We start from the raw sequence: 12,099 nt of genomic DNA, 5'->3' as shown, positions 1-12,099 counted from the left end.
TTAAATTAACTACCTACAATGAGGGAAGGAAAATAAAGGGTATAAATACACAGAAGGATGATGATGGAACAGGGAACAGCTGTGGAAGATGGAGGGCAGGTGAGGGTAATCAACAAAGGTGCATCCTGGGAAATGAAGTCCATGAATAAGGGGAAAACAAAGGGCTGTTCGTGACACATATGAGCTGGTACTGGAAGCATTTCGGCAAAAGAGGACATAAAATTTCTGGTACCACATTTGAGTTTGCTTAAGAGAAATACATCATTTGTCAAAAAGATTGGCTATCATGCCAGGTCGAGGACTTTGACTCTTTGCGTGAACTAATCCTTTTGGAGGATTTTAAGAAGAATCTACCTGAGCGTATCGTGATCTATCTGAATGGGCGAAAAGTTGTTTCTGTGTCAGAAGCAGCAATTTTAGCCAACGAGTATGTGTTGATGCACACTAATGTTTTTTTCTAGGTCTAGTTCATCATGTTCATACCAAGTGGACAAGGTTTCTATGCTGCAGTTTTCCCATTCAAAATCCAGTCCACCTAGAAAAGAATGAGAGCATTTTTACAGCCATAAAGTGGGACATGTTATTGTTGACTGCTTAGCTTTGAAAACAAACAGCTGTCCCAAGACACTAAAAACACCTAAAGTGCTGGTTTGGTTAAAAATATTACCAAGTCTGTTCTACCTGACAAAGTCCCCTCTGTTGACCCATGTTATGCTCCATTTCTCCTGAAAGGATTAGTTTAATTGACTGGAAATCAGTAAGATCAGATACCTGTTCTAATGTTGTGAGACACAGGTGCGTCTCAATCTTTCATTTTAGATTCTGTTTTGCCTTTTGTCTGACCACTCCTCATGTACTTCCCATGTACTGGTACAGGGAATAGGAATGGGTGTTACAAAGGTTCCATCGAACTGTATTCAGTCTGAGTTGGTCTCTGGCTTTGTTTGAGTAGGCATACATTCAGCGCTGCCTTTTGAAAGGGGTAAAGTTTATCCTAAGCAATGATTTAGCAGGTGGAAAAGTACTGCCTTTACCTGAAGTTTTGGATTCTTTAGTTTGTGTTTGTCCTGATGGCTTGTCACAAGATTTTCCTTCAGTTTTTCCTTCCTGTGTTGCGACTTGAGCTCAAAGCCGTAAATTGAAAGATGTGTTGGACTTGTCAGACACCTTCCTTGTGTCAGACAGTGAAACAGATGTATGGAAAGTCACATCTACTGAGATCAGAAACTGCTGTGGATGGGATGTTCCGAAAAACCATGTCTGAGACCTTGACGCTACCTGTGTCTAAAGAAAAACTTTTTGAAGCACAACGTGTAGACACTACCCTTGACAGATGTCTTTCCTCTGCACTCAATCTAGAGGAGGCAATGACTCTGCCTGTTTTGTTACTTTTGTGGATGGTGGAGTCTTAATGCGTAAATGGACTCTCCATGGTGAGGAGAATATGGATTGGAGCACTGTGTATCAGATTGTTGTTCCCTCCACATTATGTCAGTATGTCTAGAGTATGGCCCATGATCACCCATGGTCGGGACACCTAGGGATCACCAAGACATATAGTCGTGTTCTGAATTGCTTCTTTTGGCCAGGTCTAAAGACAGATGTGGTTCAGTATTGTAAAACATGTGATGTGTTTCAATGTTCAGGGAAACCCAATCAAGTGGTGGTAAAGGCTCTGCTGTGTCCAATACCAGTCATGGCAGAACCATTTTACCATGTGCTAATTGACTGTGTTGGCCCGTTGCCCGTTGGAAATCAGTTTCTACTTACCATGAGGTGCACAGCAACCCGATTTCCTGAAGCCATCCCTCTCTGTAAAATCACAGCTACTGTGATCATAAAGGCCTTGCTGAGGTTCTTTACAACTTTTGGTTTGCCATAAGTTGTTCAGAATGATCAAGGGACAAATTTCATGTCTCAACTTTTTTTAACGTGTTATGAAAACACTAGGTGTCACTCACAAGGTGTCCAGTGCATACCACCCTGAGAGTCAAGGTGCACTTGAGCATTTTCACCAGATGTTAAAATCCATGCTTAGAAAGTTTTGCCTTGAGTCTGTGAGAGAGTTCACTATTCTTTGGGGTTTAGACCTTCTGAACTCATCTTTGGTCGAATTGTCCATGGTCCTCTTAAAGAACTGAAAGAACAGCTCCTTTCAGATAAGTCAAGTTCACAGACTATTATGTCTGGTTTTATATCTAAACTTTGTGCACGTCTTTTACTTACTTGCTCCTTGGCAAAAGAGTCCTTGTCGTACACCCAAGATTGCATGAAACAGCAATATGACAAGAAAACTGTGCCACGAAGTTTCAATTCGGGGGACACATTTTTGGTTCTGTTGCCCATTCCTGTATCTATGATGTCAGAGGTTTGTTGGTCCTTATGAGATCCAAAAGAAGCTCAGTGAAACAGATTACCTGGTTCATACCCCTGACCAAAAGAGGCAGTCTCGATTCTGTCATGTTATGATGCTTAAAGCATATCATGTCTGAGAGCAAGGAAAAAAAACACTGGTGGTTCCACTGCTTCTGCTGTTGGAACAGTGTCTGTGGTCTGAGATTCTGCTTGCATTGAGGAAGATGGTTTGTTGTTGTGGCACACTTCTCAGCAAGGGGCTCGTCTGCAGAATTTAGAAATTCTCTTAGCTCTTAAAGTTACCCTGACTCGTTTGTCTGAAGAGCATTGTTCTGATACCTTGCACTTGGTGCATAGTTTTTCCATCTATATTTGGAGATGTTCCCAATTGCACAAATGTGCTGGAACATGATATTGAGGTAAAGGACGCCAAACCAATCCAGCAAAATACAGAATCAATGCAACAAAAGGCAAATAATGAAAAAAGGGGTGAGTTATTTATTGGAGAATGGTTTTGCAGTTCCTAGTATTAGTCCGTGGTGTTCTCCTTGTGTTATAGTACCCAAACCAGATGGAACATTTCTGTACTGATTACAGATGAGTGAAAAGTGTGACTGTGCCAGATAATTTTCCATTGCCTTGCATCAATTATTGCATCGACAATGTGGGCACTTCAAATTATGTAAGTTAGATCTACTAAAAGGATACTGGCAGGTTCCATTTAAAACCTTGTGCTTCTGTAATCTCGGCTTTTGCTACAGCCGATGCCTTTCCTGCCGTACACAGTTATACCGTTTGGTATGCGTAATGCACCTGCAACCTTTCAGAGGTTGGTGAACAAGATTTTATCTGACATTCCCAACTGTACAGCTTATCTGGATGATCTCGTGGTTTACTATTCAATAGTCTGAACATGTTCAAACGTTAAGAGGTTTTTGATCGCTTGGCCAATGTCTCTGAACTTGTCCAAATGTGAATTTGGCAAAGCAATGATCACTTATTTAGGAAAAGCAGTAGGTCAGGGTCAAGTTTACCCTACTGAGGAAAAAGTATCAGCCATAGTCAACTTTCCCATTCCTACTACAAAGCGACAACTCCGTAGGTTCTTGGAAATGGCAGGATACTACAAATGCTTCTGTAGAAATATTTCCTCTGTAATTTCACCACTTACCTCTCTCGACCATCTCAAAAGTTTTGATGGGATGGGAAATTTCAGGCTGCATTTGATAATGCAAAGGCTTTACTTTTCAGTTCTCCTTTTTTCTCTTTGCTCCAGATTTTTCCAAATGTTTTAAAATGGAGGTGGATGCCAGTGCAACAGGTGCTGGTGCTGTACTCCTACAGGAGAATAATGTTCTTGACCACCCAGTGTGTGTTGTGTGTGTGTGTGTGTGTGTGTGTGTGTGTGTGTGTGTGTGTGTGTGTGTTTTTTTTTTCCCAAGAAAGTTTACATCATATCAAAGTAAATATTCCACAATTGAAAAGAAAGCACTAGCATTGTTAATGTCTTTGCAGTTTTTTTTTAAGTTTATGTTGGATCCACAGCTTTTCCAGTAGTTATATATAGAGACCATAATTCACTCACATTCTTGTCTAGGATGTAGCTAGCAACAAAATCAATTATTAATGTGTTGGGCGTTATTGGTTCAAGATTTTAATCTTGAAATTCATCATAAGAAAGACACTGAAAATGTGATTGTGGATGCCCTTTCTCAAGAGTTGGTTGCAATATAAAACCTATCAGGTTTATTCTTGTGGGTGGAGGTGTTACATCCCTGCTCCATCTTCAGATATGGATAGAATATGTAAATCCCACTATTGGGCTGAATTGAGTGGTTTAGAGAGAATATTTTGTATTAGTTTGACTGAGATCTTATGATTATAAAGTGATGGTGAAAATAAGTGAGTGTGTAAAAAGAGAAAAAGACTCCTGAATATTAGTTGGACCCTTTCACATTCACGCGCACACACTTTGTGGTTGGAAATCAGAACTTCCCCCTGCTACTTTGACTGTCTCATACCCAACCAACATAAGTTACACCACCTCCTCCCCCTATATGAGCCTGACCACCTGAGGGGGTTGTAACACCAATAAAATGACACTAGCCAACTGGTCAGTGATCAATGGATAATCAACTCTCTTCCTCTGTAAAAAATCTGGGAAGATGCAGGTCATAAAACCTGGCAGTGGTGTTAGGGGAAGCTCACCTGCAGCCAGACTTATGTCTTCTAGTGACCCACCCTTTGCCTATGCCCTGGAGGAGGCCATACTCCTGGTGGAATGAGCTTTTAATGCCCCTGGGACATTTGTATGCCTTGCGAATCATAAGCGAGTGCAATGGCATTCACGATCCACTGTGAAATTCTTTGCTTGGAGACAGCTAAACACTGAGAATGGCTTTCAAAGCAAACAAAGAGTTGTTGACTCATTCAGCCAATATACTGTATATGTGTAATGCCCTCACAGGGCCTACTCAGTGCCTGCAAGGTAACAACCTAAGCCCTAAAGGGTGTTGCCAGCACCTTGGGCACATAACCTTCTCTAGGCATCAGAATGGCCTTTGACAGGCCCAGTCCGAACTCTAAGCAAACTTGCTGTCTGAAAAGGCCTGAAGGTCCTCAACACATTTAACTGATGCCAAAGCGATTAGCAGCATAGTCTTAAGTGAGACTTTGTGTAATCTTACATCTCTAGTGGCTCACACGGGGAACCTGTAGGCACGATCAACACCAGTGCTAAGTCCCAGACTGGGACCATAGTGAGGCGAGAGGGTCTCGGCCTACAGAGGGTGTTTGCCTACAGACAAGGTCATAAGTAGCATCCAACAGTTCTACCACCTCCAGAAAACAGTGGCAGTTGGGCCATTTCGGCGCAACTTGCAACACTGTTTCCTTGTCTTCCAATATCTTGCACAATACTTCATGTAGCACATATTTGCATTCCACTGGCTATCTGTGAGCTAAGGCATCCAAGCCTAGTGGAGCTTGTGATATGGAGTACCAGAGGCGAAAATGCATCGTCTCCAGGGAGGCAAACAGGTCTCCCTCTGCTTTCCCAAAATATCTCCCAAATCCTCTGAAATCATTGAGGGTGGAGACTCCCGTCAGATGGCCAGGGACATGTACTGCACATATAGATGGGAGACAACATGAAGGTAACAACTGTACATCTGATTATCTTGGCGTGTGCCACATCTTGCCGATGTGACACTGTTTGGCTGGAGGCTGCCCCGAGGTAGAGCGCAAGCAAACCAGCTGAGCTACAGAACTACTCTGCCTTGGCAGGTTGTGTCCATAGGCCAGCGATTTGCTTCTTAGTCAACTGAAAACTCTTGGAGAATTAAAGTCATCAACAGTCTCACCGAAGAGGCCCTGCTGACACACTGGGGCATCAGGCAGGATGGCTTTGTCTCTGCCGCTTAAATCGGAGAAATTTAGCCAGACGTGGCACTAAGCAGACACCAGGCTACCCATAGATCTGCCGATGGCCTGAACAATGATCTTGGTAGACTGGAGCACCAAATCTGTGGTGCAACGGAGCTCTTAGAGGGACTCAGGATCTGGACCGTTCTCATTCAAATCCTTCTGTAGATCTGCCTGATAGGCTTGCAACACCGCCATGGTGTTCGCAGCACCTCCCACTTCACAGGTCATCACAGGCTAAATGAACAGGTAAAGATGCTTTATATGGAGGAGCTGAGGTGCACAAGGCTTGGGCTGGAAACAAAACCTCCTCAAAGTCTCCATACTCTAAATTCCATCCTCGTGCACCTCCATGTGTTCCCTCGGGAGGCGAAGCAGGAGGGAGGGGGACCGGCTTTCACTTTCTCAATGAAAGCAAGCAGTGAACACAGCATCCTACATGCATCCACAGTGAACACAAATGAGACCCCACAAGTGCTGCTTCACCAGAGCTTGGCCCGAGCATAAAAGACAGCGCTTGTGCCCGTCAGACATACAGATGTATCCCTCACAAATTGAAAAACAATTGCAAAACATTGCCATCCTAAAAATGTTTCAGCAAATGACTTAATTTTCTTCAATTTACTCTTTTCGGAGTGCAGTGTTTTAAAGATATGCTCCAGCAAAAAGGCATGTAGGGAAAAGAAAAGAGCTCTTCTCGCTGACCATGTGCAGGAAAGAATAGTGAAATGTTGGTTTTAGATTTTCAGAGTGCGAGAGATGTCTATGTAACCCTGAAAGAGGAAAATTCTGATGTTGTGGAGCTGAGCTCTGGCTTATTTTCAAGCGTCACCAGCCAATCAAATTGGCGTGATGGTATAGGATGGAGAGGTTTTTTATATATATCTAATGGAGTATTCATAAAGTTCGGGAGGAGAACATTCATTTTATCAGACCAATCACATCGCCAGAGTAAGCGTATATAAACAGCTGCTTACATCCATGCTGTGACGATTCTTCGAGCATCCCTCCACCACCCCAACTACTCCCATCTATTCATGAATAACTCAAATCTGGGGGGCTATTTGGACTTGGGTCAAGTCCCTCCAGGGACAGCGAGCCAAACTCGTTAACACTATCCTCACTACAGGATTACATTAACTAGCGAACTATTTAATTTGTATCAGTGATTTTGAGTTCCAGTCAACTTAACAAATTAAGTTGTGATTCTATCAACTTGTACTTTAGTTGAATCAACAAGTGTATTTGTCATCTCAACTCGCTTAAATTTGTCTGAACAAACAAAGATATGCCACCTTCCAGCATGCATTGCAGATGGAATAAATAATGAGGTTAGTGTTGTAAGCTTATTTTTTGCTATTTGCAGATTTTATTTGTGCTGCTGTTTTTGTGAATACTGTTGATTTAGTTGTGTGGTGATGTTAAGAGCTCATCTTTTACTTAATGTTTGTTGAGTATCACCATTACTGAGGTTTGTGTGTCAAGTGACATCCATGTGCCTGCGAATCAAACTATCACGTGTCTCAAGAAGAGACTGTCCTGCAGTGCAAAACTTGCAGGGTTTATTTGACAATTAAAGTTAGGTTCGCTTAATACTAACTTTACAGCGTCAGGCCTTTAAATTCAGTAAACTAAAGTTAAGTTGTTATAACTACGTCCAATTTAATTTCAGTTTTTACAACTACATTCAGATCACTTTAATTTGTGATAAAAAAAACTATTCAATTAAGTCAGTTAAACTAAATAAAAAAACAAGAGAAAAAGACACCAAATATAATTAATTGAATCAACAAATTATTTTTTACAGTGTAGGGGGAGCTCCCACAGTGTCAGCTACTGCAGTGTCAAAGTTACTGACTTGAAAGGGAACACCAGGTTTAATAGGATGCATTCACACTGCAAAACTTAAGTTTTCAATAAATTATATTTTTGCACTTTTTCCCATGGTCACTTGCCACGTACTGTGCCACTTGCCACGAAAGATGGTTACAATCAAAACTGATGCACTAATTTTAAATGTTATCAAAAAAAAAAAAAACTAAATAGCAGAACAATGCAGACAGCAAACCTTGACTAACCTCATCCAGCAGAACAATTCCTTCCAGTTTTTGACAGAGCGCTGTCCAGTGTGAGGGGATTAGCTCACAAGTTGGAAAAAAAGGCCTGCTTCCCTCTACAAAGCGTGGTGTGAATTGGTTGAGCAATATGTTATTTAATGGCTGATGCCAATATCCAGAGAGCAGGGTGGCCGATAGGCTGACATACTATTTTAGTAATTTATTTGCACATAAATTAATATATTTGGAAGTAGGAAAGAACAAAACTGCACACAGTAGTCTAGCAACTTCGGACGGCTTGTGTGCATTAGCAAATGAATTCTCACAAATGAATAAATCAAAATAATTGTATATAAACTGCACAGTGAATATGACATTTACAGTACTTACATTTTATTTACTTGAAGCACTTTTACTTTTGAAGTTGCTCTCTCATGCTTGTGGGGATCCAGCGAGCATCAATCCACTGACAGCTTTCAACTTAAAGTGTCATGGACTAACCATTGTGAAACATTTGAGTCCGAGGAACATTTTTAATCCAGACTAATAGAATACGTGCTACAGTGGAAGATCTTTTGAGCACTCCACAAAAAGAAAACACTATGCGAGTTTTTGAAGTTCGTGAATTGCATCTGTTTATACAAGAGATCCTCATGTTTGCAAACCGTATATGATAGAAGTTTTGTTGAGGTTTGCCTTTTTTATCATTCGATAAGACGGCTTGAAAAACTAATTAAGCAAACAGGAAAATTTCAGCAAATATCAGCCAATTTATCGACTTAGCCGAAATATCGACCACTAGTGCTGTGACCACACAATAGACAAAGAAGATAAGCCTATCTTGGACCCAAAACAAAATTATACGGTGGGCTATTTTAATCAAGGCTTTAACCGAGGTTCCGTGGAGGAGTGCAGTCATGTTTTGCCTACGTACCTACAAACAGCTTTCCCTTGAGGACTTAATTATCCTCATTGTCAATTGATTTTACGTCACCGGCCCTGAGTAACAACTTTCAGTGTAATATGTATAATATGTTAAAAATAAAGTATTTTAGGGGGGCCTGGGTAGTTCAGTGGTAAAAGACGCTGGCTACCACCCTTGGAGCTCGCTAGCTCGAATCCCAGGGCATGCTGAGTGACTCCAGCCAGGTCCCCTAAGCAACCAAACCGTTTGCTAGGGAGGATAGTCACATGGGGTAACCTCCTCGTGGTCGCTATAATGTGGTTCATTCTGGGTGGGGCGCATGGTGAGTTGTGCATAGTTGCCGCGGTGGATGGCATGATGGCGCTATGTCTCCGCGGCAATGCGCTCAAGCCATGTAATAAGATGCATGGGTTGACGGTCTCAGATGCGGAGGCAACTGGGATTCGTCCTCCGCCACTCAGAATGAGGCGAATCACTACGTGACCACAAGGACTTAAAAGCACATTGGGAATTGGGCATTCCAAATTGGGAGAAAAAGGGGAAAAATAAAAAAAAATCAAGTATTTTACTGTTTTTGTTTTCCTGCCAATTTCTTTTCCTTGTAACAATTAGAAAAGGAAAAATGGCTAATTTATTATTATTTTTTACATTTTGGAATATTGAAAAATAATAAAACTTTTTTAATCTATAAATTTCTCCTTTTCAATTTAATTCTGTTTTCAAATTAATTCAATTTAATTTATTGTCACTTTAATCCTGAATTACACACAACCATGAAAACACACACACACACACACACACACACACACACACACACACAGGCCTCAATACTGTTTCATATATACATATCACTCACCTTAGAGTTTCCATCCTCACCATCTTTCTTCTGTATGCTCAAACTTCTGTAGAACACACACACTGTGTGCATTAATATAACAGTTCTGAAGGAGTTCACTCTGAACCATCATGTCAGCAGACAGATCACACCCTGTGAGAGAAAAGTGTTCACCTGCAGCTCTTCCTCCTCTTGTTCTTACACTCTTCCTCTTTCTGAGCTGAGTTCAGACTCTCTGCATCTGCTAGATTATCCACAGCAATGGCCAAGAACACATTCAGTAAGATATCTGACCAGTAGTGTCAAGATATCAAACTAAAAGACACAATGTGTTCTCTCTGAGAATATACAATATTCATTATTCATATACTGTGTAACATATTCATAATCTAACTACGCAAACACATCACCAAAGCATTGCAAGTGTAAGGTTTATGTGTGCGACCCCATTGTACATACATAACACAAGTTAACTTAAAGTCTGTGCCAGACCAAGTGGCGTATACCTGGTGTATAAAAGTTTGCATAGTTTTTTTCCTAAAAGTGTGCAAATGTACGAAATTTTTACATACGCCAGAACCCCCCAAAATTTCCTTTTTATAAATCAAAATAGAACATGCAAGAGCTTTATTCCCCACCTCTTCTCCTCCCTGAAATAAACATTTATGGAACTTGCTTAAGTGTTTTTACTATGCATAACATCATCTGCATATCATTTCCATATGTATATTGCCTCCCAGACATGTGATACTACCGTATTTACAGTACAAGAAACTAGGAAAATGTGTGTGACTGTGAATGTAACCTGTACCTATAAGATTTTACACCGTTAAATATACAGTAATGTTCTCACTGAGAATACAAGTTTTGTCATAAAATATTTAAACTTTATAACAAAATACATTTACCTGAGAAGCACAACTGGATAAAACATTTAGACTTGTTTTCAAAGATGTGTGTTATTCACACACCATCAGCAAATTTTTTTTTTTTAATAGTTTTAAGCATAAACCTAACTTATGCAATTTGCTTCTAAAGTAAATGTATTGTAATTGTAGAATGTTTAGACATTTCTTGGAAAAAGATTTTTGCAGTGTAATTTGCAACTTCTGTAATTTTAGAACACAATTCTAAGTGGAATTAATGAGCTGAACAATCCTCACTGTCATTAAAACGTTAAAACATAGAATAAAGTCTTCTAAAAGTAGCGCATTCATTACTAATATTTCCATTTATAGCTAAAAATCAATATAATTTTATAACTCCTCAAATGATTTCATCTAAACTTAGTGCTAAACTCCATAAATGAAAGTGGCATATTTAATCAAAAGGTGTGAAGTTTATGGCCATTTCGTGACAGATGGGCTGATGAAAGGATACAGTTTCCACAGATGAAGAGGATGATGAAGTAGATGCACACGAGCATGCCTGATGAGGAAGGGCCTCCATAAGCCATAATGCCATCATACATCACTGTATTCCAGTCCTCACCTGTCAGGATCTGGTGCCAAAAACAGACCAGTACACAACCACAAACTGAGTATTTATACATGAATGACAATGAATCATATTTATTAACATAACCAAAAACAAGCTATTTAACACATATTCTTAAATACCATGCTACAAAATGATTACCATATTCAATTAACATGGTATTTACATGGTACATAGTAATACCACAGTATTTCTGGAAAGTGATGGCCAGAACATTAACATTTAGGCTCTGCTGAGCATACAGTATACAGTAAAATACTCTGAAGCTGAATTTAAGTGAATGCACACAGGTATACACACCCAAACACATTCTCACCTGAAACACAGTCAGCAGGGCTTGAGGGAAGTTATCGAAGGTGCTTCGCTTGGTAACAGTCTCGTCAAAGTTGAACTTGCCGCCGAAGAGCTGCATGCCTAGCAAACTGAAGATGATGATGAAGAGGAATAGCAGTAGAAGCAGAGATGCGATGGACTTCATGGAGTTTAACAGAGACGCCACCAGATTACTCAGAGACGCCCAGTGACTGGGAAAAAAAGAGAGACAAACAACCAACAAAATGGTATTTTAATGATTTCACAAATTAAAGTGGGACAGGCTCCAGCACCCGTATGACAATAGGGTAGGATAAACGGGAAATGAATGGATAGATGGATCTTTGAAATTACTGTAATATTATCAACAAAGAAACTTTCTTACATTGCAATAAATCATTGGTTTCTCAAGGCTTTTTTGGCTGTTCAATATGTAGACGTGTGTGTGTGTGTGTGTGTGTGTGTGTGTATATATATATATATATATATATAATGGCTGTGAATCAATTAAAAATTGTAACTAAGTGCACCATTTTCTGTGATTTAATTGCACTTAAATTATGGTACATGATACAGTACATTACAACAAACGTGAAAAAAATTCATAAATTTACTTTATACTTTGTCTTTCAAGAAATTTGTTAGTCATCATTTATTTTAATTACTTAAATATGTACATGTTAATTTTTAATATT

General features: G+C 40.0%; 1 protein-coding gene across 1 annotated transcript in view; it reads right to left on the bottom strand.

The window, feature by feature from the left end:
* The window catches only part of cacna1db (calcium channel, voltage-dependent, L type, alpha 1D subunit, b), a 203,019-nt gene that overhangs the window by 118,950 nt on the left and 71,970 nt on the right, over positions 1-12,099 (bottom strand). The window contains exons 14-17 of the mRNA XM_051670137.1: positions 11,409-11,616; positions 10,976-11,096; positions 9,770-9,884; positions 9,617-9,662 (exon numbers count right to left, since the gene is read on the bottom strand). Of these exons, the coding sequence (XP_051526097.1) occupies positions 9,617-9,662; positions 9,770-9,884; positions 10,976-11,096; positions 11,409-11,616 (490 nt within the window). The remainder of the gene's footprint in view (positions 1-9,616; positions 9,663-9,769; positions 9,885-10,975; positions 11,097-11,408; positions 11,617-12,099) is intronic.

Source organism: Myxocyprinus asiaticus, chromosome 33 (genome assembly GCF_019703515.2).
Source record: "Myxocyprinus asiaticus isolate MX2 ecotype Aquarium Trade chromosome 33, UBuf_Myxa_2, whole genome shotgun sequence".
Classification (NCBI taxonomy): domain Eukaryota; kingdom Metazoa; phylum Chordata; class Actinopteri; order Cypriniformes; family Catostomidae; genus Myxocyprinus; species Myxocyprinus asiaticus.
Note: the sequence above shows the minus strand (reverse complement) of the source record. Positions and strands in the feature narration are given on the sequence as shown.